General features: G+C 38.0%; 1 protein-coding gene across 1 annotated transcript in view; it reads left to right on the forward strand.

Moving 5' to 3' along the window:
- Positions 1–23741: 23741 nt before the first annotated feature.
- The window catches only part of Rhoj (ras homolog family member J), an 85754-nt gene continuing 84874 nt past the window's right edge, over positions 23742–24621 (forward strand). Inside the window, exon 1 of the mRNA XM_047539555.1 lies at positions 23742–24472. Coding sequence (XP_047395511.1) covers positions 24295–24472 — 178 coding nt within the window. The 5' untranslated portion in view covers positions 23742–24294. The remainder of the gene's footprint in view (positions 24473–24621) is intronic.

The raw sequence follows: 24621 nt of genomic DNA on the forward strand, positions 1-24621 counted from the left end.
GAGAGAGAGCAAGAGAGAGAGAGGGAAAGCGCCATGTGGGGCATTTCCTTCCTAACCCTTTTTTCTAGTATGCAAAATGGTAAGAATTTTTCCTTTTAGATTTGGTCAGACATGACATTAAATTATATATAATTTTTGCCATGCTATGAACATTCTTTGTAACACTTTCCCATGGAAGCTTAATCAAGCAGTTTGATCAATTTTCTAGAGCATCCTAAGTTAGGTTCAGTGAACATTAAAGAGACATTCTGAAAGAGGAAACAGAATCAGAAAAATTAAAAAATGATTAGGTTTAGACAATAAGAAGGGAGAAAGAGCTAAACCCAAAGGATGATATTGCCTGGAGACTGCAAGTATTGCAATACCAACGGCAGAAATACTGAGGCCAGAGGGAGCCTTCAAGGTTGCCTAGTTCCTGGCTACCCAAAATGTGCCATGAGCCATCAGCATCAGCATCACCCAGGAGCTATTAGAAAGGCAGGATCTCAACCTCCACTCTGACCTACTGAGTCAGAGACTGCATCTTAAAAGGACTTTTCAGAGAGTTTATATGCACAAAAATGATTGAGACTCGCTGGTCTGGTATAATGCTTTCCTTGGCCAGAAAGGTACAGCCTAACCACAGTCACCCAGATAAATAGCAGAGATGGTTTCTGGTTCTTTCCACTAAATCAAAATTTATCTTATTCAAATAATAATAAGAAGAAAAAGAAAGAGAAGAAGAAATATTTATAATGACTATGCACCAGAAATTATTCTAATTACTTTATATAAAAATTATTCTAATTGCTTTATATTTAATCTTTTTAACAACCACATTAGTACCTCTGTTTCACAGATCAAAAAACTGAGTGTTTAAATAACGTGACCAAAGTCATATGGTTAGTAACTGGCAGAACTGAAACAGAATTTGAGGAGTCTGGCTCCACAGCTTTTCTCCCAACCACTAAACTGCACTGGATGGACAGTCAGACAGAAGGATGAACAGATGGACAATGGACCCTCTTGCTACACTTTAGCCTCCCAGCTACACTGACAAGTATCACATTTCAGTGTGTTAAAGACATACTTAATCATGCTAGAGACAGTATGCATAGTGATATGAATTCCAACCAAAGAAGTCTAATTTCCAAGCCCCATCCTGCTCTTAATCAATCACTTCACCAGAACTGCAAAGGAAAACTGTACACGAGGGTGCTGTGCCTAATGATTAAAAATCATTATCAGACAATGTAATGAGTTTTACCTCTCCAAGGAGTTGGCTAAATGTTATGCATCAATCTACAAGGCCTTCTCTTTTCTACTTACCTATCAGTATCTGCTCCCAATTTACTCATTCTATAATCTTCATCCTGCCCATTGTCAGTTATTATGGGATTACTCAGGATATTGTGATACACAAAACAGACAGTCTCTGCCCTCATAGAATTTGCAGTCTAGAAGGAAAGACATGATTAAATAAATGATTATGCAAGCATATTTTCAACTCCAAGTTCACATATAGTTCACCCTCTTCCATTGTTGTCTCTCCATCCAAATATCAAACTACTTGCAAATGTTCACATTCTTCCAATGCCTAACTCCTCCCTTTAAATTCAAAAATGATACTAGTTTCCTACTGCTGCTGTAACAAATCACCACGAGATTACTGGGATAAAAAATTAATTTATTATCTTATAGTTTAGGAGGTAAGAAATCCAAAACAGACCTACTGAGCTAACAGTGAGGTGATGGTAGGACTGTGCTCCCTCAGGAGGCTCTAGGAGAGGACAGGTCTGCCTGCCTTCTCCAACTTCTAGAAGCTGCTCCAGTCCCTTGGCTTGTAGCCTCCCTCTACTGTCCATTTGATCACCCCAATCTCTACTTCAGTCATCATGCCTCCTCTGACAATTCTCAAGCCTCCCTCCTTCACTTCTAAGGGTCCCTATGATTACACTGATCCCACCCAGACAAGCCATGATAATCCTCCATCTCAAGATCCTTAATTTAATCATTTCTATAAAATCCCCTTGACTTGAGCAGTAACATACTCACAGCTTCAGGGGATTACGACGTGGCTCTCCTAGGAGCCATGAATCTGCCTGCCACAGTGTTCCTTTATCTCCTTGCCCTGTTCCTAAACTCTATCAATTTATTCCCTTCATCCTGTTACCCACTGTGTCCTTCTCATTCTTTGTCTCCTAACAAAACCATGTCATGATTCTAGTAACACATGGGCCAAACAGGAAGAAGGAAGTGTTCTGGGTCAACCCCTGAGTCATGAATTCTCCACTGGAGCATCACCTCGCTTCTTTTTTTTTTTTTTTTTTTCCAAACAAAGCTTTTGTCTTGGATTTGATTTTGTAAAAATCAAAACAGCACATTTCCTGGTTCAGAATGTGCCTACAGAACAATAGAAAGGCTGTCATTTTTTCCAACCATTTTTATAGAGGAAAAAGTTACATTGAAATAGTTCATTAGATGGTGTAGCCATTGAGAAGACAATTAGGAAGCATGTATCAAGAGTAAATGCAATCTCAAAAATCTTATTTAAAAATGTAATTAGAAATGGGCACCAAGAGAGGCACAATGGTGAATAATGATAAAGAATATAAAACCTAAATGCTCAAGGTTACAGAATTGTATGCATTTAATGTACATCTGTGTAGTGATTCACTAGGCAGTCTTTAAATAATATTGTAGTACACATTAAGTGACATGGAATGACATGGAAATATGGCAGTGATATTAATTTTCAAAACATTACAATATGGTTGGCTAATATATGTGATTATATTACAACCACCATAGAGATTTGGGGGAGGGACTTTATCTGTGATTTTCTAATTGTCCTGCAATAACTGATATTAGTAAGTTCCATGGTTTACTGATGAAATCATAGAAATATACAAAAATTTAAAATAACAACAATAACTCAAATGCATTTAGTACTTAGCAGTTTGAAAAGCAGAATCTCACTCAAATTTCAGATCTATAAAGTAATTCCTAGTCAGGAATATGTATATTCAAAACAATAGGAGAATCCTTACCACATACATAGCAGATACAAGATTACCTTCTTCCCCTGGCCAGCTGTACTTTTGACATCAGTATTGTGAGATGTTTTCCCACTGGTCTCTAACATTTTTTCTTATCTTGCAGAGAAAGACATTGATTCTCTTTGTTCCAGGCTATCTTTTCAAGGATGTTTGTATAGCAAACAGCCTTGGAAGACAGAGATAGTATATCCACATGGAGCTACGAGCAGGTATGCTACAGCCTATCATAAAAATACTTGAATTCCCTCAGCTCAGCATTCCTTTCCCATAACAGAACTTACTGGCTGTTCAGACATCATCTCACTCTCTGTGTATCACCCTGTGGGAATTGGGACCTGGGGAACTGACACAAACGTGCTGATTCTCTGGCTACTGCTACTGCTGCAAGTAATAAGCTGTTCTTCATCTTTGATCAAGGAGTTTTGTATCACCTATCTGCATCCATGAAACTGTGGCAGGCTAACTTGGTAGTCTGCAGTGGTAAGACCTCAAACACTTCAAGCTCTTAAGAAAACCAGGGAAGTGTTTGGGCTTCATGTACAAATATGTTTTATACACCTGTATATTCAATGCTGGTCAAGCCCTGGAATCAGTGTCACAAGTATGTGTGAAACAGTACAATCTCTCTCTGCTTTCTAGACCCTCATCCACTGTGACTTTCTCGACAATATTCAAGGACCGTAGATGAGGGCATAATTTTGAACCTTGAAGTTTGCTCGCCTTTAGAGTTCTTCCCAGACTCCAATCCATCTCACCAGCCCATGAAGTCATTTAGTACTTGACTGATTTCTCCTCATGCCTACCTCTTCTTCTGTGACAGGTTTTCAGCTCCATTTCCGAAACCTAGGGTGGAGACCTGCCCCAACTACAGAAGCTACCTCACTTCTCACTCACTAAGGGCTTCTCTCTGTTCTCCCCTCTTCACTAGCCCATGTAAAAATAATAATTTTACCTGGGTTTTTTTGTTGCCATGGAAATGAATATCTTCCTTCTTCTCTATCATAATCAGAAGTGGATTTTCTATCCTGGTTCTGATATATACCTTTGTAATAAAACATACAGAAACTCCAAAGGTATTTTATACAAATAGTCAAGGGCTGCACTATTGTTCTTGGGTGCATGTGTCCTACTGCGGTTCAACAATACAGAATCTTTTGATATAACCAGTAGATCATAATAAACATTAGACAATATAAGTAAAAGGTTATTGAGAGCTGCTAGCAATGTTGATCACTAACAGTCCACATGGATTTTTACTTTGCATAAAATGATAAACATCAGTGACCAAAAAGAAGAGAGAAATTTTAAAGTTAGATTTAATTGCATGCTTGAAACTAAGGACAGAAAAGGACTATAGAACCAGTTAAGAAAAGGCCTTTTTAACATTGTCTTACTGAAAAAGACTTTAAAATACTGAAGTGGTTTTTGAAAGTCAATAATTCAACACAGCTGGGATCAGCCACCTTCAAAATTTGGGAATTTATCTGTATGCTTTAGAAAAACCCCTTTAAAATACCTCAATATTTGAAAAGTTTGTGTTTGAGAGACAAATTATGTTGTAGAAATACCCCATGATACATTTAGAGAGATTTCATTTCTGGTCAGATCAGAGGCTATAGCAGAGAAGTATCAAGGCTCTTTTAAATGCCCCTTTCCATAAAATGGGCAAAGACAAATCCCACCCTGATTTTCAAAATCACAAATTCTGACCATCAACAACAAATAAACCTCCTGGCATTTTCATTAGTACTCACAATTTGACTCTATCAGTTAGGAATTTCTCTCTTCTTCCTCACTGTGAAATTCATTTATTTGAATAAATGTTTATGAATGACTACCATATGCAAAGCATTAGCTTGCATCTGGGGATGTGAGAATAAATAGGATACACTTCCTACCCCTGAGGAGTTGGGGACTAACATCTCATGTTTCCATCTGAACTTTCAGTTCTTCTCACTGTCCTCCTCTTCCCACCCCTGATAGTCCACCTCCGCTGTCATCCCAGTGAGCCTCTCTCCCGCTGTGGACTGCCCTCCGCATCCCTATTTGAAACAATACTGTCCCTCCATCTTGCCCTAGACAGCCCAGGTGCCTGATTTCTCACCAACTGTCTCCTCAGAGGCATCCCGGTCCCCACGATCCAGGTCTTTTAATTTAAGAAGGATCTTCCCCTGGTTATACCCTCCATGAAGTCATTCTCAACTTTGTCTACCCTCTCAGGAACTCAACTAACAGGATTCACTAGCTAGGCTCTGAAATCCTTGAACACACACCAGAGGTAACACATTATGCCACAGGAAGCCAAGGGTGTGTGTGTCACTCATTCTGACTTAGTCTCAGTCTAATCCTGCACACTTCCTGTCCTGACCTTCCCTAGAGTAGAATGAGAACGAGACCACAGAACCTCTATACCTCCCATGTGAATTTCCGTTCTGGATCAGAGACTCTCTCAGATTATCATCTCCCCAGGTGCTCCCTATAATCTCCCTAGGTCCTAGAAGATTTTGAGAAGTAGAATAGCCTCGTAGTGGTGAATCGTTGAAAAAGATGGCCTCAACAGTAACTCCCTATGGCAATTCCAGTTTTCCACTACTCTCATAAATCTGTGGAGTTTCCCCTTAAATCTGCACTTTGAATTGATTTAACGAAAAAAGTACAATAGAAGTGAAGATGTCAGGTTTCCAATGCAGGCTCTCAGAGGTCTCATAGTTCCTGGTTTTATGCCCCAAGCACACACCCTCTTCAAATGCTGCCTTGAGAACCCCATCCTGTGGGGAAGCCCATGCCGATCATATGGAAAAGTCACAAAAAGGACAATCCAGTTTCCCCAGTTGACAGTTCCAGATGAACCCAGCCTTAACCAATCTGACAGCTGAACACAGCCCTATGAGTGGGCCAGATGACAGAAGAACTACCAGACCACCTACAGAAGCAAGACAAATAACTACATGTTGAAAGGGTTGCCTTATAGCAATAGAAACTGAAACGGCATTTAAGGGTAGGTTCTCTGGAATAAGACTTCCTGGTTTTGAACCCCAGATCTTCCCCCTTACAAGCTACACAACCATAGGCAACTTCTCCAACCTCTCTGTGAAGTTCAAAGTCCCTCTTGGTCTAAACCCACAACTGAGTAGGTATACAACTGCCCAGGTAGACTACAGTTCCTAGGTTTCCTTACACTAGTGGTCACGTGACCAAAGCATGTAAACCGAACAAATGTGTACCATTTCCTGACCTAGACTTAAGATGCTGGGCATGAGCCTCTTCATACTCTGCCATTTCCAAGTGCTAGAAAATAGATGTGCCCACAACCTAGCTTTAATCATGAGATATTGGAGACACCAGATGAAAGGAACATGGATTCCTGGATGACTACATGGAGTAGACATGCCCACCCTAAACCCACCAGATTACAGAAGAGATGTAAGCCTCTATACTCTTTAAGCCACCGAATCATTCCATCTTGTTGTTATAGAACTTTACTCTTTTTCCTAACTAATATGCTCTCTGTGTCTTAGTTTCAAATAATGCTTGAGGTCAATTTGAAATTGACTGATATTATCTTCATAGTGGAAATAATAGGAACATCATGAACTTATTAGAGTTTTTGATACTCCCCTACAAGAAGAGTATATTGCTTCAATTGAACACAATAAGATAGTGTGACAATGTTATGCAAGAAAATCTCTTATAACTTCTCATGTATTCCAGGCTAAAAATGTTTTTGTAATTTTGACTTTAATTGAAAAATATTCTATGAGCACTCAACCGATTATTGGGCTAAGATTAGTTGCTCATGTTAGCAATGCATATTTCTGATGTGTTCAATCTCAATACTTGACCAAATGAGGTGCTGTTTTCATTAGGATATTCAATATTTTTATCTATTAATGACAAATAAGGTGATTGATTTTTTTACCAGTTGATACACCACTCAAAAGCATCAGGACACCTTCCTCTCTATTTTGTGGCTCCTTTCAGCACCTCAAGGGTCAATCATGGGAACTATTTTTAAAATACTCTCACTCATTTGAGTATTAAACAACTGGAAACATCAGAAAAAATGGATACTTTTTATAAGGGAATTATGCACAAATACTTTATTTACATATTCATGATTTAAAAGAATTCTCTCTGAAATCTCATATTTAGCGTCATTCTTACACAGCAGAGTTTTGGTAAATTTGGTGCAAGCTTTGAGCAGCTGTGGGACAAGACAAAATATGACCCATGTTACCAGAGTGTGAAAAAATTGCAGAATTGTGCTATTTTACACTAGTCTGCCAAAATTCACCATTGGTGACTCACTTGAAGTTTTTAAAATTAAAAGCGGATAAAATATGCATGAAGTCTTCCACAAGTATGTTGTTCCTTCTCATGTTTTTGTGGTTGTTACAAATTTTTTTAGTAACCCATGCCATGCCTAAGAGAGTAAAATGAAAACAAGCATAGTTGTTTACTTCTTCAGCTAGATACACCTTCAGATAGACAGATGTGGATAGAGGTTCTTGATGTTTTAAGGCCCGTTTTAGTACCTTCAAGTTGATAAGTGTGGAAGAGTTAAGGAGGAAAGGTCAATACCTAATTCCAAAATATTTAAAATATTAGAATCCCTAATATAATAAGAGGGAAGAGAAGGCAATGATAATTTTTGCAAAATAATTTGGATCTTAAATAAACTCTTTTAAATTGGGTCATGGGGAGAGCAAAGATGGTACAAAGACTAAATGTTTTCTTCTGACTACCCGAATGGGCTGGAAACACATCAGGAAGATGGTCTTCTCTCACTACCTTCCAACCTCCACCTAAATATGATTAAATAACACACATCAGAAGTTGAACATATCACACCACCATAATCAGTCACCAGCTGCAAGACTTCTAATGCATCCTCTTCCTGGCAGTTAGGAAGCCAGCTCTTAAGTCAGAGATGTTGCTACTGGGGGAAAGGTTTTACTTTAAAAACAAAATCCTTCAGTTTGCTTGATATTTATAAAGGAACAAATTATAACTTTATAGTGAGAAAATTTAGCAAATGTCATCTGATCAAGTGACCAAAGGTAATCATCTTTTTCATAGGAATCCTACCAAAAATACAAGACCTGAAGATAATCTTATTATGCATCATGAGTAAACATCAGATAAACCTAAAGTTAGAGACATTTTACAAAACACTGACCTATATTCTCCACAAATGACAATGTCTTAAAAGGCAAATAAAAGCTAAGAGACTTTCCAAACCAAAGGAGGATTAAGGAGACATGGAGGACTAAGTACGAGCATGATCCTACTTTAGATCCTCTGTTGAGAGGGTAATTGCTACAAAGAAATTTAAATCTGAATTATACAGAATAAAATGGTATTATAAAAATTTAATAGTTCCTAAATTTGATAATTGTACTCTGGCTATATAAGAGAATGTGTTCATTCCCAGGACATACATGATCAAGCATATGGGAGTTAAGGAACGCCATGGTTGTAACATATTCTCAAAAGTTTCAGAAAGTGTTAGTGTTATGTAAAGCAAGGAGGTATGATAACGCAGACGTGGCAAAATGTTAACAATCAGTGAATCTAGATACAAAATTTGTGGGAGTTCTTTTTTACAATTATTTCAATGCTTTAGTTTTAAACTTATTTTACATTTAAAAGTGTTTAAACTTAACTTTTAAAATATGAGGTTATTAAGACTCAAAAGATAAGAAAAACTGTCATTAGTTTCCAATACCCACTATCTTGGTTAATAATGTTGGTAAGTTCAGGAGAAAAAAAAAATGATTTTTATCTCTTAATAAACTAATTGCACAGTTAATTAGAACCATGCATTACACTGACCATCTTAAGTGTTCTTATACTTGCTTGAACAAATATTTTTCAGAGCACTTTTCTTTCACAGTGGTCTCATTGGAAATATCTGAGAAGAGAGATGTTTTGAGTAGACTCTATCCACCTCAAACATCCAGAAAGCTAAACTTTGAATATCAGAAATGCCTACTATAATAAGCACTGTAAATCGGAAGATCCATGGCTTCCCTATAAATTCATTCCTTCTGTACTACTGGGTCCTTGGTATATTTCTGGCACCATGTCCTCTGTGGATCATTCTAAATCACAACCATAGTCTCTGATAACGCTGTGCATCTCAGCCCAGGCCTCTCTCCTGAGCTGCAGATCCACATGGATCACAGCCCACTGTGTAGCTTCACTTGATACTGCATGAACATCTGTACCTCAACCTGACAGGCTGAACTCTTGATCTCCCCACTCCAAATCCATGTCTCTTTCAGTCTTTCAGTATTTCAATACATACTGAACCCGTCTGGTCAATTCAGAGAGAAACATCAGGGTCACCTCTGAGTGTTCCATCTTCCCACTACCCACATGCAATCAATGGCCAAGTTCTCCTGATCCTATCTCTAAATATATCTGTAATCTATTGACTTCTCCCATTTTCATCTAATACTGGCAACTAAGCTTGGTGATTGAAAGCATGAAGTCTCAAATCAAATTAAATGGATTGAAATCCAACCTGCAACCTCATGGCCGTGTGACCTCAGACAAGTTATTTTGCCTCCTGTCATCTGTAAAATTGGGACCAATAATGGTATCTATATTATAGGATTCTGATAGTGAGTCCTCAACTATAAGAGTAGTAAATCTTACTGCATCCACTGTGGTCCAGCCATCATCTGTTCACTAGACTAGCTTTTTTATTGGTATGCTTAACCCCACATTTGTCTTTCTCTAATCTGCACGACTACTAGCAGATCTTTACAAAACACTATTAGAATCATGCAATTCCCCTGTTTACTGCTTTTCAGTGATTCCCCACTACTCCTGAATAAAATCCAAACATTTTTCCAAAGCCACCATGTCTCTGCATGAACTTCTCTAGTATTTCTCCAACTTTTCACTTTTGCTGAAGATCACATCATGGGTCCTCAGCACAGTGCTATCAATTTTAAGTAAAGAGAGAGCGAGGGAGAGAGAAAGAGAGAGAGAGAACACTAAAGGCTCATCCCAATATCAAGTAATGAAAATATCATTTAAAAATAAGAATGATAATGGATGTACAGAAGTGAGAGATAGAATATGGTTAGCCATTTCCAGTGAAAGGCATCCAGCTCCACACAAATTTAGTTCAATTTCCATCCACATGTAGATGGTTTATTTTCTCATATTTTATTTCGAATAAACTGTAAAATCTTAAATCACAACTACAGATCATCAGGAATGCCAATTTAAAATGAATCTCTCAGAGAGTTCATAATTAAGTAGATAACCCAAAAATTACAGGGTAATTTTTCACTGAAGATCACTTTCAAAGCTTTCAGATGCTGAGTCAAGGAGCTTATCACACACAAAAGCAGAAAGGTGAGCAGTATGTGTCAGTTCCCAGTTCACTCTGACAACATTCAATTTTGGCAGCATTTCCTCTGGACCTTTAATAGCATTTAGAAACAGTTTTCAACTGTCCCCAAATAATATATTATCATTTTTTTCTGGGACGAGAGAAGTATATCATCATGTGCCAGGGAGAAAATAATCAAATTTTTAGCAATCAAGCCCTTTTTACGATAGGTCAGTCTTTGTAACAAATCCTGTTATTTTACCCTCCACATTAAAAATCATGACATGCCAGCTTTCCAACAATAGATCAGATTGTTGGAGATTATGAGATCGCTAAGACGCACCACTTGAGCAAACCATTTGAAAACATATTCCAATGACATAATGCTGTCATCAGATCATCACGAAGAAATATTTTTTATCTCTTCCCTCGCTGCACAAACTTGTCAGCACCTTTCTTTTCCCGGCAATTCTCCATCTCCTATTAATTTTTTCCTTTCTATTAGATCATTCACATCAGCATAAAAGCATGCTGTAACTTTTTCTCAAAAAAAAAATTTTTTTTAATTCCTCTGATCCCTCCTTAAGCTTCAATTCTACAAAACTACTCTTGTCAAAAGTACCAGTGACCTCCACATTACTAAATCCAATGATCAGTTCCCCTCATTCTTGAACATCAGCAGCATTGGGTGGTATTTTCCTTTTTTAATTGACACATAAAAATTGTACATATTTATGGGATACCATCTGATGTTTTGATGCATGTATGTATTACTTAATGTTCAAATCAGTAAAAGCATATCTATCTCCTTGAATATTTATCATTTCTTTGTGGTGAAAACATTCAAAACCCTTTCTTCTAGTTTTTTTGAAATATATAGTACTATTGATCACTGCCAACTCCAAGAAACACTTTTCTTCACTTGGAGTTTTTAATCCATTTTCTGCTGGTATAAGGAAATGCCTGAGATATAAATAATAGAGCTTCATTTAGGTTCTAGAAACTGGGAAGTTCAAGAACATGGACATCTGTTCAGCATCTGGTAAGGGCTTTCTCGGTGCATCATAACATGGTAGAGGGTATTACACGGTAAGACAGAGCAAGCAAGCACGATAATTCAGGTTTCTCTTCCTTTTTTCTTTTTCTTTTCTTTTTTTCTTTCTTTCTTTCTTTTCTTTTCTTTTTTTCTTTTTTTTTTTTTTTTTTTTTGTTGTTGTTGTTTCGTTTTGCAGTGCTGGGGATCAATCCTCAGGGCCTTTCACTCTCTATTAAATGTTCAAACTTCAAAACCCCTCTTCTCTTCTGGCCAGTTATCATTAGCTTGCTACAGGCCTCTTATTTTCCCATAGCACTTATCACTATTAAGATAATTTATATATTTACTATGTTTATTATTTATCTCCTTCCACTAATCTCAAAAAGTACAGTGATGCTTTTACTGATTTGTTCACTATAATATCCTGGGAACTAGTAAACACTTGATGAGTATATGTTACGAAAATAACAGGTCTAGGTAAACTATTCTAGATATTTTTCTGAACCTATACTATATATCTGTACTATATATTTTAAATCAAATAAACAATATTTAATTTCATAAAGGCTTAAAGAACATGTGAGATAGGGTCTTAAAATTCAGACTTGGATTGAATCTCTGCTCCATCACTTAACCGGCCAACTGTGTCCCATTGGGTCTGAGCTTTCATTTCCACTTAGGAATAATGAAAATCCTGACTCCCACCTCTCTGATTATTGACAGAATTAAATGTGATAATTGCATAAAATTTCTAAACACAATGCCTAACACCTAACATTTGTTCATTAAATGTTCGTAAGCTTCATTTCTCATTTCTCCTTCCTCTTTGATTCCAGGGGAATTTTTCTGTCTAATGAAAGTTGAGCAAGGATGGCAAAGAATTTTACTAGTTTGAGACGGGTTTGGTGGCCAGGTCCAGATTCAGCCATGATAAACTACCTTGACATTGCAGGAGAGGATAGTAGCAACTGAGCAGAATCTACCATACTGTATTTAAAGGTTCAGCCTACTGCCTCCTAGAAGAACTTTCTCCTCAAAATGCTCATTTGGTTTTTCAGTGCATAATTGTGAGGGGAGCTGTGTTATATCAGCATCAATTGTAGAATCATTTCTGAGATTCAGAATGGCTTAAGGAAAGATAGTGGAAAATCTGTATTTCTACAGAAGCTTATCAAACCAATTGGGCTGTCACTTCATTTTATGGAGTCCCTTCTTTCAGACCACAGAAGGCTAGCTAATCAGGCTTCACAAATCCCATGCCTTCAATAAGATTTGAAAGGCCACATCTATTCCAAGGAAGCTTTACTCAATGACATAAAGAGAATTCCAACACTCTTTAAAAAGATCTTCAGTTCAGAATAATCTAAGATTAAGTTTTATATTGATTGTGCTGGTATAAAAAAAATACTAAGAACGAGTACCTGAAACAGATGCTAACTGAAGAAAAGAATGTCAGACATAAACATAATCATTCTCCTAAGACACTACAATATTCATCAAGTTGACCTCTTCATGGTGTAGAGGATGTGATGGTTTAATTTTTAAAATATATATATCATGTCCAAAATGTATTTTGGAAGAAAGAAAAGTAGATAAAATGGTATTTAGTTCCCCCGAAAAATGTTAACAAAGGTAGTCCACTTTTCTGGCCATGAGCTTTTGTAACCCAAACAGAAGGAAATAAACATTTCCTATTATGTATTAAATTTACGTACCAGGAAAAACAAAACAAAACAAAAGGTTAAATAGCTCCTTTTCTGTATCAACTCAAGAAATATGTTGTTAAAGATGTAGTCATCATATCCAAGCAATGAAGTTTCACACTTACAATCCCAACCCTGTTTTCTTTGTATTATTTTTACAGACTACATTTTGATTCATTGTACACAAATGGAGTACAACTTTTCATTTCTATGGTTGTACTTGACGTAGATTCACACCATTCATGTAATCATACATGTACATAGGGTAATGATGTCTGACTTGTTCCACCATCTTTCATAACTCCTGCCCCTCCTCCCTCTCATTTCCCTGTACATAATCTAAAGTTCCTCCATTCTTCTCTTACCCCCACCCCTATTATGTATCATCATCCACTCATCAGGGAAAACATTCGACCTTTGGTGTTTTGGGATTGGCTTATTTCACTTAGCATGATATTCTCCAGTTCCATCCATTTATCTGCAAATGCCATATTATTCTTCTTTATGGCAGCCACTCTGGAAAGCAATATGGAGATTCCTCAGAAAACTTAGAATGGACCCATCTTTTGACCTAATTATCCCACTCCTCAGTTTATACCAAAGGACTTAAAATTAGCATACTACAGTAACACAGCCACATCAATGTTTACAGCAGCTCAATTCACAATAGCTAGATTGTGGAACCAACCTGGATGCCCTTCAACAGATGAATGGATAAAGAAACTGTGATATAAATACACAATGGAATATAATTCAGTCAGTCAACCCTGTCTTGATTATGTAAAAGATAGCCAGGAAAATGGGGGCAATGTTATTTAAGTGTCATCCTTAATTAAGAAATAGTTGGCATCAGCTACAGAGATTAACATAGCCAACCAAACAGTACAAGGTCTATAGCCAGAGGGAATATTTGAGTCCTGACCCTGCTGCTTCCTAGCTGTGTAAATCCAATTGCTCTGTTTTAATTACCTTATCTATGAAATTATGACTTAAGGATACCCAACTCATAGACTTTTGATGGGGATTAGATGTGTTAATAAATGCCAACACACAGTAAGTACTGGATTGTTAGCCATTATTATCATTGTTATAAATACTACTACTGCAGAACTATTGTTACTATTACTAGTACTATTATTTTTCACTCCCCTCCTAACCTCAATATCATCAATAATGAGAGATGGAGATGAGACTTTCCTCTCCCATCTCCATTCATCATTTGCAGCCCTGAAGTTTGATGGACACCAGAGGTGGGGTCTGATTGACTTAAACTCATCAGCATATCTCAACCCAAAACAGAAGAATCTGGCCCTGTACAGGAAATGCACAATGTATATTCTCCCCCTTTGGGGGCTGAAGATGTGAAACTTACCTCCTTGTGACTGTGAGTGACCTAGAGATGCCAGGGGCCCACTTGCAGAACCTGAGGATAGAGCCAACCCCAAAATAAGAAGTCAAGAATGGATCTTAGTGGCAACGTTGATCAGCTAAACCCTAAGCCAGCTTCCCTAGACTGTCCAATCACAGGACTATAAAACCCTATTATTGTGCGAATGTTTGTGTTCACCCCCACACATGCACAAATTCATATGTTGAAACTCAGTCACCAAAGCACTAGTATTAAGAGGTGGGGTCTTTAGGAGGTGATTAGTTTATGAGGGAGGAGCCCTCATAAATGGGATTAGCATCCTTAGAAAGAGGTCTAAGAGAGCTGGTTTCTCTTCCGCCATGAAAGGACACATAGAAAGTGCCTGCTATGATGAACAGGGTCTCACCAGACTGATTCTGCTAATGCCTTTATCTAGAACTTCCTAGCCTCCAGAACTATAAGCAATAAATTTCTGTTGTTTATAAATTACCAAGTCTAAGATATTTTTATAGCAACCTCAATGAATTAAGTCAATATCATTTAATTTAAGCTAATTTAGATCCTTATATCTTTTATTCTTATAAATTCATGACTATATTCTATATGAATGTAATTAGTATGCTTTTAATAGACAAAAAGTCATTATTTAATGAGAATCTATCAGGAGTATACACAAACCAGGGTTTAAGAGATTTGGATCTAGGTCTTAACCATTAAATACAAAAGAGTAGATTTGAGAAGAAAATCAACTTAGATCATCGTCACATGTGCCAGGATGCTCCCCCAGCTTCCATAGCTGGCTTAAACAAGCATGAACTTGCTAAGCAAGTCATCTCTACATGCATTGTCTCAAATATCACATAGCAAAGTAGAGTTTACCCAAGACGTCCCATTTTTCATTCATGCATTATTCAGAGCTCTTTCAAGTGCAAATAATGGAAATCCATCCCAAATTAATTTAAACCAAAAGGGAATGCATTGGCTCATTATAAAGGGAAACCCCAGACTACGAAAGAAATAGCTGGGTCAAGGGCTCAAATGATGAGATCAGGGATCTGCTTTTCATTCTCTTTCAACTGTGTTTTTTTGTTTTTTGTTTTTTGGTTTTTGGTTTTTTTGGTTTTTTGGGGGTTTTTTTTGTTTTGTTTTGTTTTGTTTTTGTTTTTGTTTTTTCTTTTTGTAGTACAGTGGTTAAAATCATGGACTCCAGAAGCAGGCTGCAAAGTTTAGAATCTTGGACCCATTACCCTCTAGCTGTTTTACACTCACCTTATCGCCTAACTGCACCTCCACATTTTTAATCATAAAAATGAGGATAATAAAAAATGTTTACCTCCTAGGTTTTAAAGGGAGGATTGAATGAATTCAAAAATATAAATTACTATGTCATAATTCATTATTATCCACATTAGGAAAGTTCTTTTCATCTGGTGGCAAAGATGACCCCCAACAATAAGTTTATGTGATCCTTAGTGTGAGAAATTCCATAGGACAAGAAATTCTCTTTCCAGAGAATTTCAGGAAAAAAACCCAGAGATATTTCTAATCTGTCAACCTAGATTGTGGGCCCACTCCCAGATTACAGGGTTGGGCGACAGCCCCAACTGAACAACGTGGACTGAGAGTAGAAGAGATGGGTACCTCAAAGGAACTGAAATGCTATCACCAAAAAGGGAAGAGATCCTGGGCAAAAACAACCAACATCCATGACAGAGACAACTCCACCTTGATTACAAAAACAGTAAATAGTTGTTGTTGCTGTTTTACACAATGAATAATGGTGTTCATGAAATGGGTAAAGCCTATGATCCCTATTTTTTTTTAATTCCTTTATTGCTTGGGAAAATGGATTTAATAACTCTAAAAGAACTTTTAAGATTCAATGAGATTTGGTATTGGCACCAAAACAAACATGTAGAACAATGGTACAGAATAGAAGACACAGAGATAAACCCTCATAAATACAAAGGTGCCAAAAACGTTCATTGGAGAACAGATAGCCCCTTCAACAAATGATGCTGGGAAAACTGGAAATCCATATGTAGCAAAATGAAACTAAACCCCTATTTCTCACCCTGCACAAAACTCAACTCAAAGTGGATCAAAGATTAAGGCACTAGAACAGAGACCCTGCACCTAATAGAAGAAAGAGTAGGCCCAAATCTTCACCATGTCAGCCTAGGATCTGACTTCCTTAACGAGACACCTAAAGCACAAGAAGTAAAATCAAGAATCAATAAGTGGGATGAATTCAAACTAAAAAGTTTCTTCTCAGCAAAGGAAACAATCAATAACTTGAAGAGAGAACCTACAGAAGGGAGAAAATATTTACCACATGCACCTCAGACAGAATATTAATCTCCAGGATTTTTAAAGAACTCAAAAAGTTAACACCAAAACAACAAATAAAACAATCAATAAATGGGCTAAGGAACTAAACAGACACTTCACAGAAGAAGAAACACAATTGATCAACAAACATGAAAAAATGTTCAACCTCTCTAGCAATTAGGGAAATGCAAATCAAAACAATTCTAAGATTTAATCTCACTCAAGTCAAAATGGCAATTATCAAGAATATAAGCAACAATAAATGTTGGTAAGGATGTGGGGAAAAAGGAACACTCATACATTGCTGATGGGACTGCAAATTGGTGAAACCATTATGGAAAGTAGTATGGAAATTCCTCAGAAAACTTGGAATAGAACCACCATTTGACCCAGCTATCCCACTCCTTGATTTATATCCAAAGGACTTAAAATCAGCATACTACAGTGATGCAGCCACATCAATGTTTATAGCAGCTCAATTCACAATAGCTAAACTATGGAACTGTTAAGGTTTGGATATGAGGTGTCCCCCAAGAGCTCACATGTGAGACAATGCAGGAAGATGCAGGGGAGAAATGACTGGGTTGTAACAAAGTCTTAACATAATCAATGAATTAAACCCTGATGGGATTAACTGAAGTTGTAGGGTATGGCTGGAGGAGGTGGGAATTGGCACGTAGCTATGGGGTATATATTTTATATGTGGAGAGTAGAGTCCCTCTCTGCTACTGCTGATGTGAGCTGTTTCCCTCTGCCATGCTCTTCTGCCATGATATTCTGCCTCACCTCAAGTCCTGAGGAATGGAGCCAGCTGTCTCCGTACTAAGACCTCTGAAATTGTGAAATAAAACTTTCTTCCTCTATAATTGTGCTGGTCAGATCATTTAGTCACAGTAACAAAAAAGTTGACTAAAACAGGAACCAACCTAGGTGTAAATGGATAAAAGAAATGTATATATATACACAAGGGACTATTACTCAAATTGAAAGAAGATGAAATTATAGTATTTGCCAGTAAATGGATGGAGCTGGAGACGATCGTGCTAAGTGAAATAAGCCAATCCCATAAAACCAAAGGACAAATATTTTCTCTTATATGCAGATGCTAACTTACAGTAAGGGTGGGGAACTAAGGAAGAATAAAGGTGCTTTGGATTAGGCAGAGGGGAGTGAAGGGAGGAAAGGGGGTAATGGGGAAGGAGGGACAGTAGAATGAATCAGACATTAGTACCCTATGGGCATATATGACTACACGACCAATGTGAATCTACATCATGTACAAGCAGAAAAAGGAGAAGTTATACTCCATTTATGTATGATGTGTCAAAGTGCACTCTACTGTCATGTATACCTAATGAGAACAAATTTTTAAAAGATTCAAGAAGATTAAGGTTTAGAAAGATTTTGAGACATAATAAAAAATGAAAACAGAAATAAATCTTTGGATATCCATAACAAATGATACTACTTTGAGTTTGCTACACTTGGAATTAGCCAATGAATGCTTTCTACATGTAGGCAGTTTTGAAGGATCATCTTTCTTTTGATATGTAAGGATGAAATGAAGGTTGGATAAAAGAGTATATGTGAAATTTACAAAAACCAAAATATTTTTGGATAGGTAATAGCATATTATCTATCCTCCCGTTACACAGTCAATAAAAATTAGATTATCATACAAAATTAAAGCAAAAAGAAGTTACTTCAGACTTCTACAGTAGATAAGAGAGATATTCCACAAAAACAATTACAATTTTTTTTTAATTCTCCAAAAAGTGAGGTAAAATACCAAATAGTCTCCAAATACAATATGGTCTAAAACAATAGAAGCAAATAAAAAACCACTATTTAATATCAAAGTACCCAGAGTGCTTTCAATTAAATAGCACAATAGTAGAAAGAAAAAAAAGAAAGAAAGAAACTTCATGAAGTCATCTGCAAAATAAACACATTGCAAGAATGCTCCTTCTTGACAATAAGGGGTGGGGGAATATTTTCTGGGACTTAGCCTGAACACTATCCATACTAAAAGCCCATCCACCCTCTCTCCCTGGCTTCTGAAGTTACAATCATGGAAATGTTTAATTTTCTCCCTTCTTTTGTCCTGGGAGTTTTAATAAATTTATTTGATGGTATTTTCTTACTTTACCTTTTTCTTTTTCTACTTACTCAATTCCAAAATCTTTGCTCACAGTCCCTATCATGCTCAAGCATAAAATCTGAGATTTGAGCTATAATCTACTTTAAATTTAGATTGTCTTTATATCTCTCTTTCTTCTGATGCAGGTGAATTTTAGATACAGATTAACCAGCAAATGAACTGTTCAGATAGTCTAATCAGACAATTCAGTCCACAGAGACTGTTTTCTTCCATATTTAGTGTTTTACCAAATAGAGGGTTGATAGTGTCATGCAGGTTCTCAGAAGGACTCCTTTTGTGTTTAATCCAGTCATAACTACAATACATCCTTGTATACCAGAGTTTACCCATTTACCCAGCCATTGTTGAGATACTTGATGTTTTCAAGTCCTCATCCTATGTATTATTTTTATATGACATTGATGCTACCAATGTATCCAAATCCAAAGGCAAGTCTGAGTTGTTTTTATAGCAAAAGTGGAAAAATTCCACCAATTTTTCTCACTTTACATCCCACATACAAAAAAAAGAACAATAGACTATAACATGCTGTGTCCACAGAAGTTCAACCTGTGGACGTGACACCATTGTCTACCAAATGACCAATCCAATGAGTCTAGCCTTCTTGGGTACAAATCACTAAATAGACAAAGCAAACACCAAAGATCTTTGTTGATCTCCAAGAGTGCTATTTCTGCAAGCTATTACCGTTAATGGCATTGGTGGAAGAATAACACCACCATCATCCCAACCTCAAATCTTCCTCCTTCCAAAACATCTCTCCAATCTGGAAGATCAAGAATCAGTGGTCGGGTGCCATGGCACACACCTGTAATCCCAGTGGCTTGGGAGGCTGAGACCAGTGGATCACAAGTTCAAAGCCAGCCTCAGCAAAAGCAAGGTGCTAAGCAACTCAGTGAGATCTTCCTTCTAAATAGAAATACAAAATAGGACTGGGGATGTGGCTCATTGGTTGAGTGCCCCTGAGTTCAATACCCAGTATGCAAAAAAAAAAAAAAAAAAAAAATCAGTGGAAAGTTCTCTCTAAACTGTTATTCATCTCCATATTTTCTGGATAGGAGGAATTTGAATGGTTTCCTAATCTCTGTGTTTCTACAGAAGACCAAAAACACCCAATGGATAACCCACAAGACCCTCTTTCCTCTTAGACAAGGTTTGGTAGTCAGAGTTAAGCTATGAAATATTGCAATACACAAGAAACACACACCCAGCCCTTTATCATTACTGACCAAGTGGGCCTCTTTCTTCCTAGAACAAAAAGAAGTCCCATTCACCCATGATTTGTGAGTAACCCATCTCTCTTGGAATTAATATATTAGAAGAGAAAAGGGAAGTCTTCTCAATAGGAAAAAGACAGTCATTTCTAAAATTGTGGGAAGATCCTACCCAAGAAACTGTGGCTGATAGATGACGTACATGACATGATACAATGCAGGGAATGGGCAATAGCCAGAGACTGAGGGCCCACGGCCTGGCAGATGAAAAACAGATTCGTGAGCCTCCCTGAGGGCAATGGCTCACCCACCTTGGAGAGGCCCAGCTACAGGCCAGGCCAGTCCTAGGACGGTCTGTTCAGTTTTAACATCCCCAACTGGTCTTGAAGTTTAGGCTCAGAGGGGAGGTGGATCAACAGCCTTAGAACTATCAAACACTGACCCTCTCAACTCACACCATACCCAACCCACCACCATCAGAGATCTGACTTCAGATTAGGCCCAGAGAGGGTTTTCTCTGACGTGGGATGACTCGTGACTCTGCTGAGCACCCTGGTATCGTTGAAACACAGCACATCTCACTTTTCTAAAACTAAAGGCAAAGCATCCTCTACACAGACGGGTCCAGATTCAGAGTGTCTGATCCCGCTGCATTACTTCCCCCACGTAACTTCTAGTTTTAAGCACAAAAGGAAAAAAAAAAAGACTAGGGAAGTTTAAGCTCTTCTACTAAGTTTTCTCTGAAAACTGGAAGCAATCAAAGGAATCAGAATGTTATTGAAAAAAAGAAAAAATAGCCCTGCTGGTATTTAAATTCTTGGGAAGCCAAAGCTCAGAGGACAAGAGGGATTCAGTGCTTAAGATCTCTTGAGAAAAGCAGAAAATATCACCCAATGCGATTTCACCACATGATGGTAAGCTTGTATAAACTTGGTGGTGAAGTAAACCAAATAATTAATGGCTATGTAACCACCACTCAATCATTTACATGACCCAAGACCCAAAAGTACAGGCATCTGGCAGAGTATTTTACACAGTGGTCTTCATACCACTTCCAAATTTATTTACACATTTAAATCTTTGGAATCAAAGTATATTCTTGACCATTCTACCTGGGCAAGCAAACATAATGCTATGAGCTCCCAGACGTATGAGAACAATGCTGACTTGTTTTTAAGAATTTGTTATTCAGGTTCATGTCCATCTTTTGATATTTAAATATTTCAAATATTTAAAAAGATTTATTCTCATGGACAATGTGATCCACTTTGCAAGCTGAGATATTAAGATTTTAACTTTTTTCATTTTTACTAGGATGTCTCAAATTTTTTTCTCCATAAATATTAAATTTAGGAGGCAGTAAACAATGATAAAAACAAGTCTATTTTGAGATATAGAGCCAACATTCTCTATAGCCATAACCAATCTTTGTATATAATCCAACTGGGCAGATTGCCAATCCTTTGAGTTTGAGATAAAGAACCCATAACTAGCTGCTTCAAATCTCTCAACTGACTCAAATCACAGTCCATGTAGTAATCAGAACAGACTTGAATATTTCTGTCTGATGGTGTAAGGTTTAGGTTATACACAGATACAGCAAAATTTCACCCCAATACAATGTCTCAATTTTTTTTCTAGGCCAAGATCTCAGCACACAGGGGCACATTTGTGGTGTAGGGACACAGGCTTTTAGTTGGCGAGGTTGGGTAGCTATGTTTCAGTGTTCCACGAATGACGTATCATGTCACATTTACTGCCCAAATCTCAGGAGTAAGGTCAAAGTTCCACCAAACACTTATCTCCACACTGTGCTTGAAATGATCCCACTCATCCTCAGGAGGGATGGTCGACGCTGTCAACCACTCCCTCACCTACACAGATTTATTTGGCTACCACCTTCATACTCAAACCTTTTTTCTAAAAATAAAACATGCATTTTCAAATTGAAATTTTATTACCACATATTCCAGGTGTTCCAGGAAGACCAAATTAAAAGAAAATCATATAAATCACATGTAATCACACATCTTCAAATGCTTCAGAATGGCACTGAACATGAACTATTCAACTTTCATATTGCAAATATAACCTCAACTCTCTGGTTGTCATTCAGACTGTTCACCAATATATGGTCCCCAACACATGGCAGGATTAAACTTCTGACCCTCCTGTTGACCCAGTATGGGCACATCACTGGTTTTAGTCAATAAATGTGAGCAGAAGTGTGACATCCAAGAGGAAGATTTACAAATTGATGCCACTACGATATTCATTTCTTCTTCTGCCTCAGTGATCATCAATGTTCTCAGCATGACCACTTTATCAGCCTAGATCCCTGAGTAAACATGACAGTGATACAAAACAAAAATACAAGGGAAACAAGAAATATATGTTATTTTAAATCATTGAGGTGTGGGGGTTGTTTGTTATTGCAACATAACCTAGCTACCACGCCATAACGTAACTGAAACACCTTTCCTTTTTAGGAAAGAAATGTTGGGACACTAAACATTATTGAAACTACTACTATAATCTCAAACAGAAGAAATTTGGTACTATATCTATTATACGATGGTATGCATATGAAACATGGGTATAAATACTATAGATAACCACTTAAGAAAACAGACTTTTCCCACCTCGCTCCCACCCTGAAAAACTTTTCAAAGCAATTGAATAATCTGAATCCTTCAAAATATCAAAGAAAAACTGAGTTCCCTCATTTTAATCCATTTGACAAAATCATTTGCCGAGTGCCACTTCTTTTCCAGGACCAAGTACATTAATCAAATGCAGAACTTCAAAGGGGCTTCATTTTGAGAGACCCAACAGACAAATAAATTAGCTGCCAGTGCCTCCTTTGTAATTGAAGAGGGCCAGGCTGACCAAGGAGAGAAGACTAAATCAAACAGTGATGGTCAAGCCAAAACAGCCCTGGGGACCCAAACCAAGAAGCCATCCTTCACCCTCTTGTTTCCAAGGGTGTTAAAAAGAAGCCAAGCACATGTGTGTTTATTTACTAATAAGAAAATGCAAACATCCCACATCTCATTGATTTCTTCTGGGCTACAACCTTAAAAAATGTTAGTGTCTGGAATACATATTTAAGCATTGCACTTAAATGTGGCAGCTTATAAACCCGATCACAGGTACTGTACATATCTATGACCTATAAAAAATTTTTTCTTTTGAAACTATGTAACTCTGGGAGATTGTCTTCTTTATGACAGAAAAGAATCTCCTGAGGTTTCTCATTTTAAGTAAGTTTTAAAAAAAAAAAAAAAAAACTGTCCGTTTTTAATTTGCGGAGCTTTTCCCTGGTGACTCAGTGAGGGATGATGTCATGTGTTATCCTTCAATTGCTGGTGTGGTTCTCTGCTCACTCAGACCGTTCCCCGGTTTCCATCCTTTCGTCAGCTTCTTCCCAGCCAGCCACAAGCAAACAGCCTGACCGGCAGCGGACAGAACAGGAAGTCTGACGGCTCAGCCTGCAGTGGGACCCCTAGTGTTCTCCCACTCCACGTCCTGGCATCCTCCCCAGAAGTACAAACACACACACACAGAGCTCCCATTGTCGCAGCCTTCCCCAGCCCACTGATCCTAATATGGAATGCAGCAGGAAACCCATGATTTCCTGATACTCGGCAAGCCGGAGGAAGCAGGGGGGAAACTCCATTAAAAACCCCAGCTTTCCTCCATGTTAGATGTGAAGTGGAAAATGGGAACAATTCAGCAAAATTCCGCCGTGCCTTCAGCCAGGTTGGAGAGGGGGAGAGCAGAGTGAAACCCTCAGGCTGCTGAAATTTCTGAACTGCTGGGAAGCCTCTAGAATTCTGTGGAAAGCTGCGCTTCCTAAATGAACCTGATAGGGAAGAGGGATAGACGGACCGTTTTAATAATTCCCCAAGTGTCTGTTACCTTACTTTACTAGAATGGTAAGCAACAGGGCATATACCAGCCCCAGACATGCCTGCATGACCCAAGGTAGCCAAAGTAAGGCAGGGTAAACTCCAGCCTGGAGCTCACTTCCCGCCGCTTCATGTGCTTTGGAAGCAGCAGCAGCAATAGCAGCAGCTGGAGCAGCAAGAATGAACTGCAAAGAGGGAAATGACAGCAGCTGCAGCTGCGGTGGCAACGAGGAGAAGAAGATGCTGAAGTGTGTGGTGGTGGGGGACGGTGCTGTGGGGAAAACCTGCCTGCTGATGAGCTATGCCAACGATGCCTTCCCCGAGGACTACGTGCCCACTGTGTTCGACCACTATGCAGGTAAGAAAAAATGGGACTCCCTGCATCCAGATGCACAGTGTGGGAGGCCGGACCCCAAGTTCAGAGGGGCCCAGCTGAGTTCACTGTCAGTATTAGGTAGGAGCCTGGCAGTCACTGTAGAGACCAGCAAAAAATACACCCAAGGACTT

The sequence above is a fragment of the Sciurus carolinensis genome, chromosome 2 (assembly GCF_902686445.1).
Source record: "Sciurus carolinensis chromosome 2, mSciCar1.2, whole genome shotgun sequence".
NCBI lineage: Eukaryota > Metazoa > Chordata > Mammalia > Rodentia > Sciuridae > Sciurus > Sciurus carolinensis.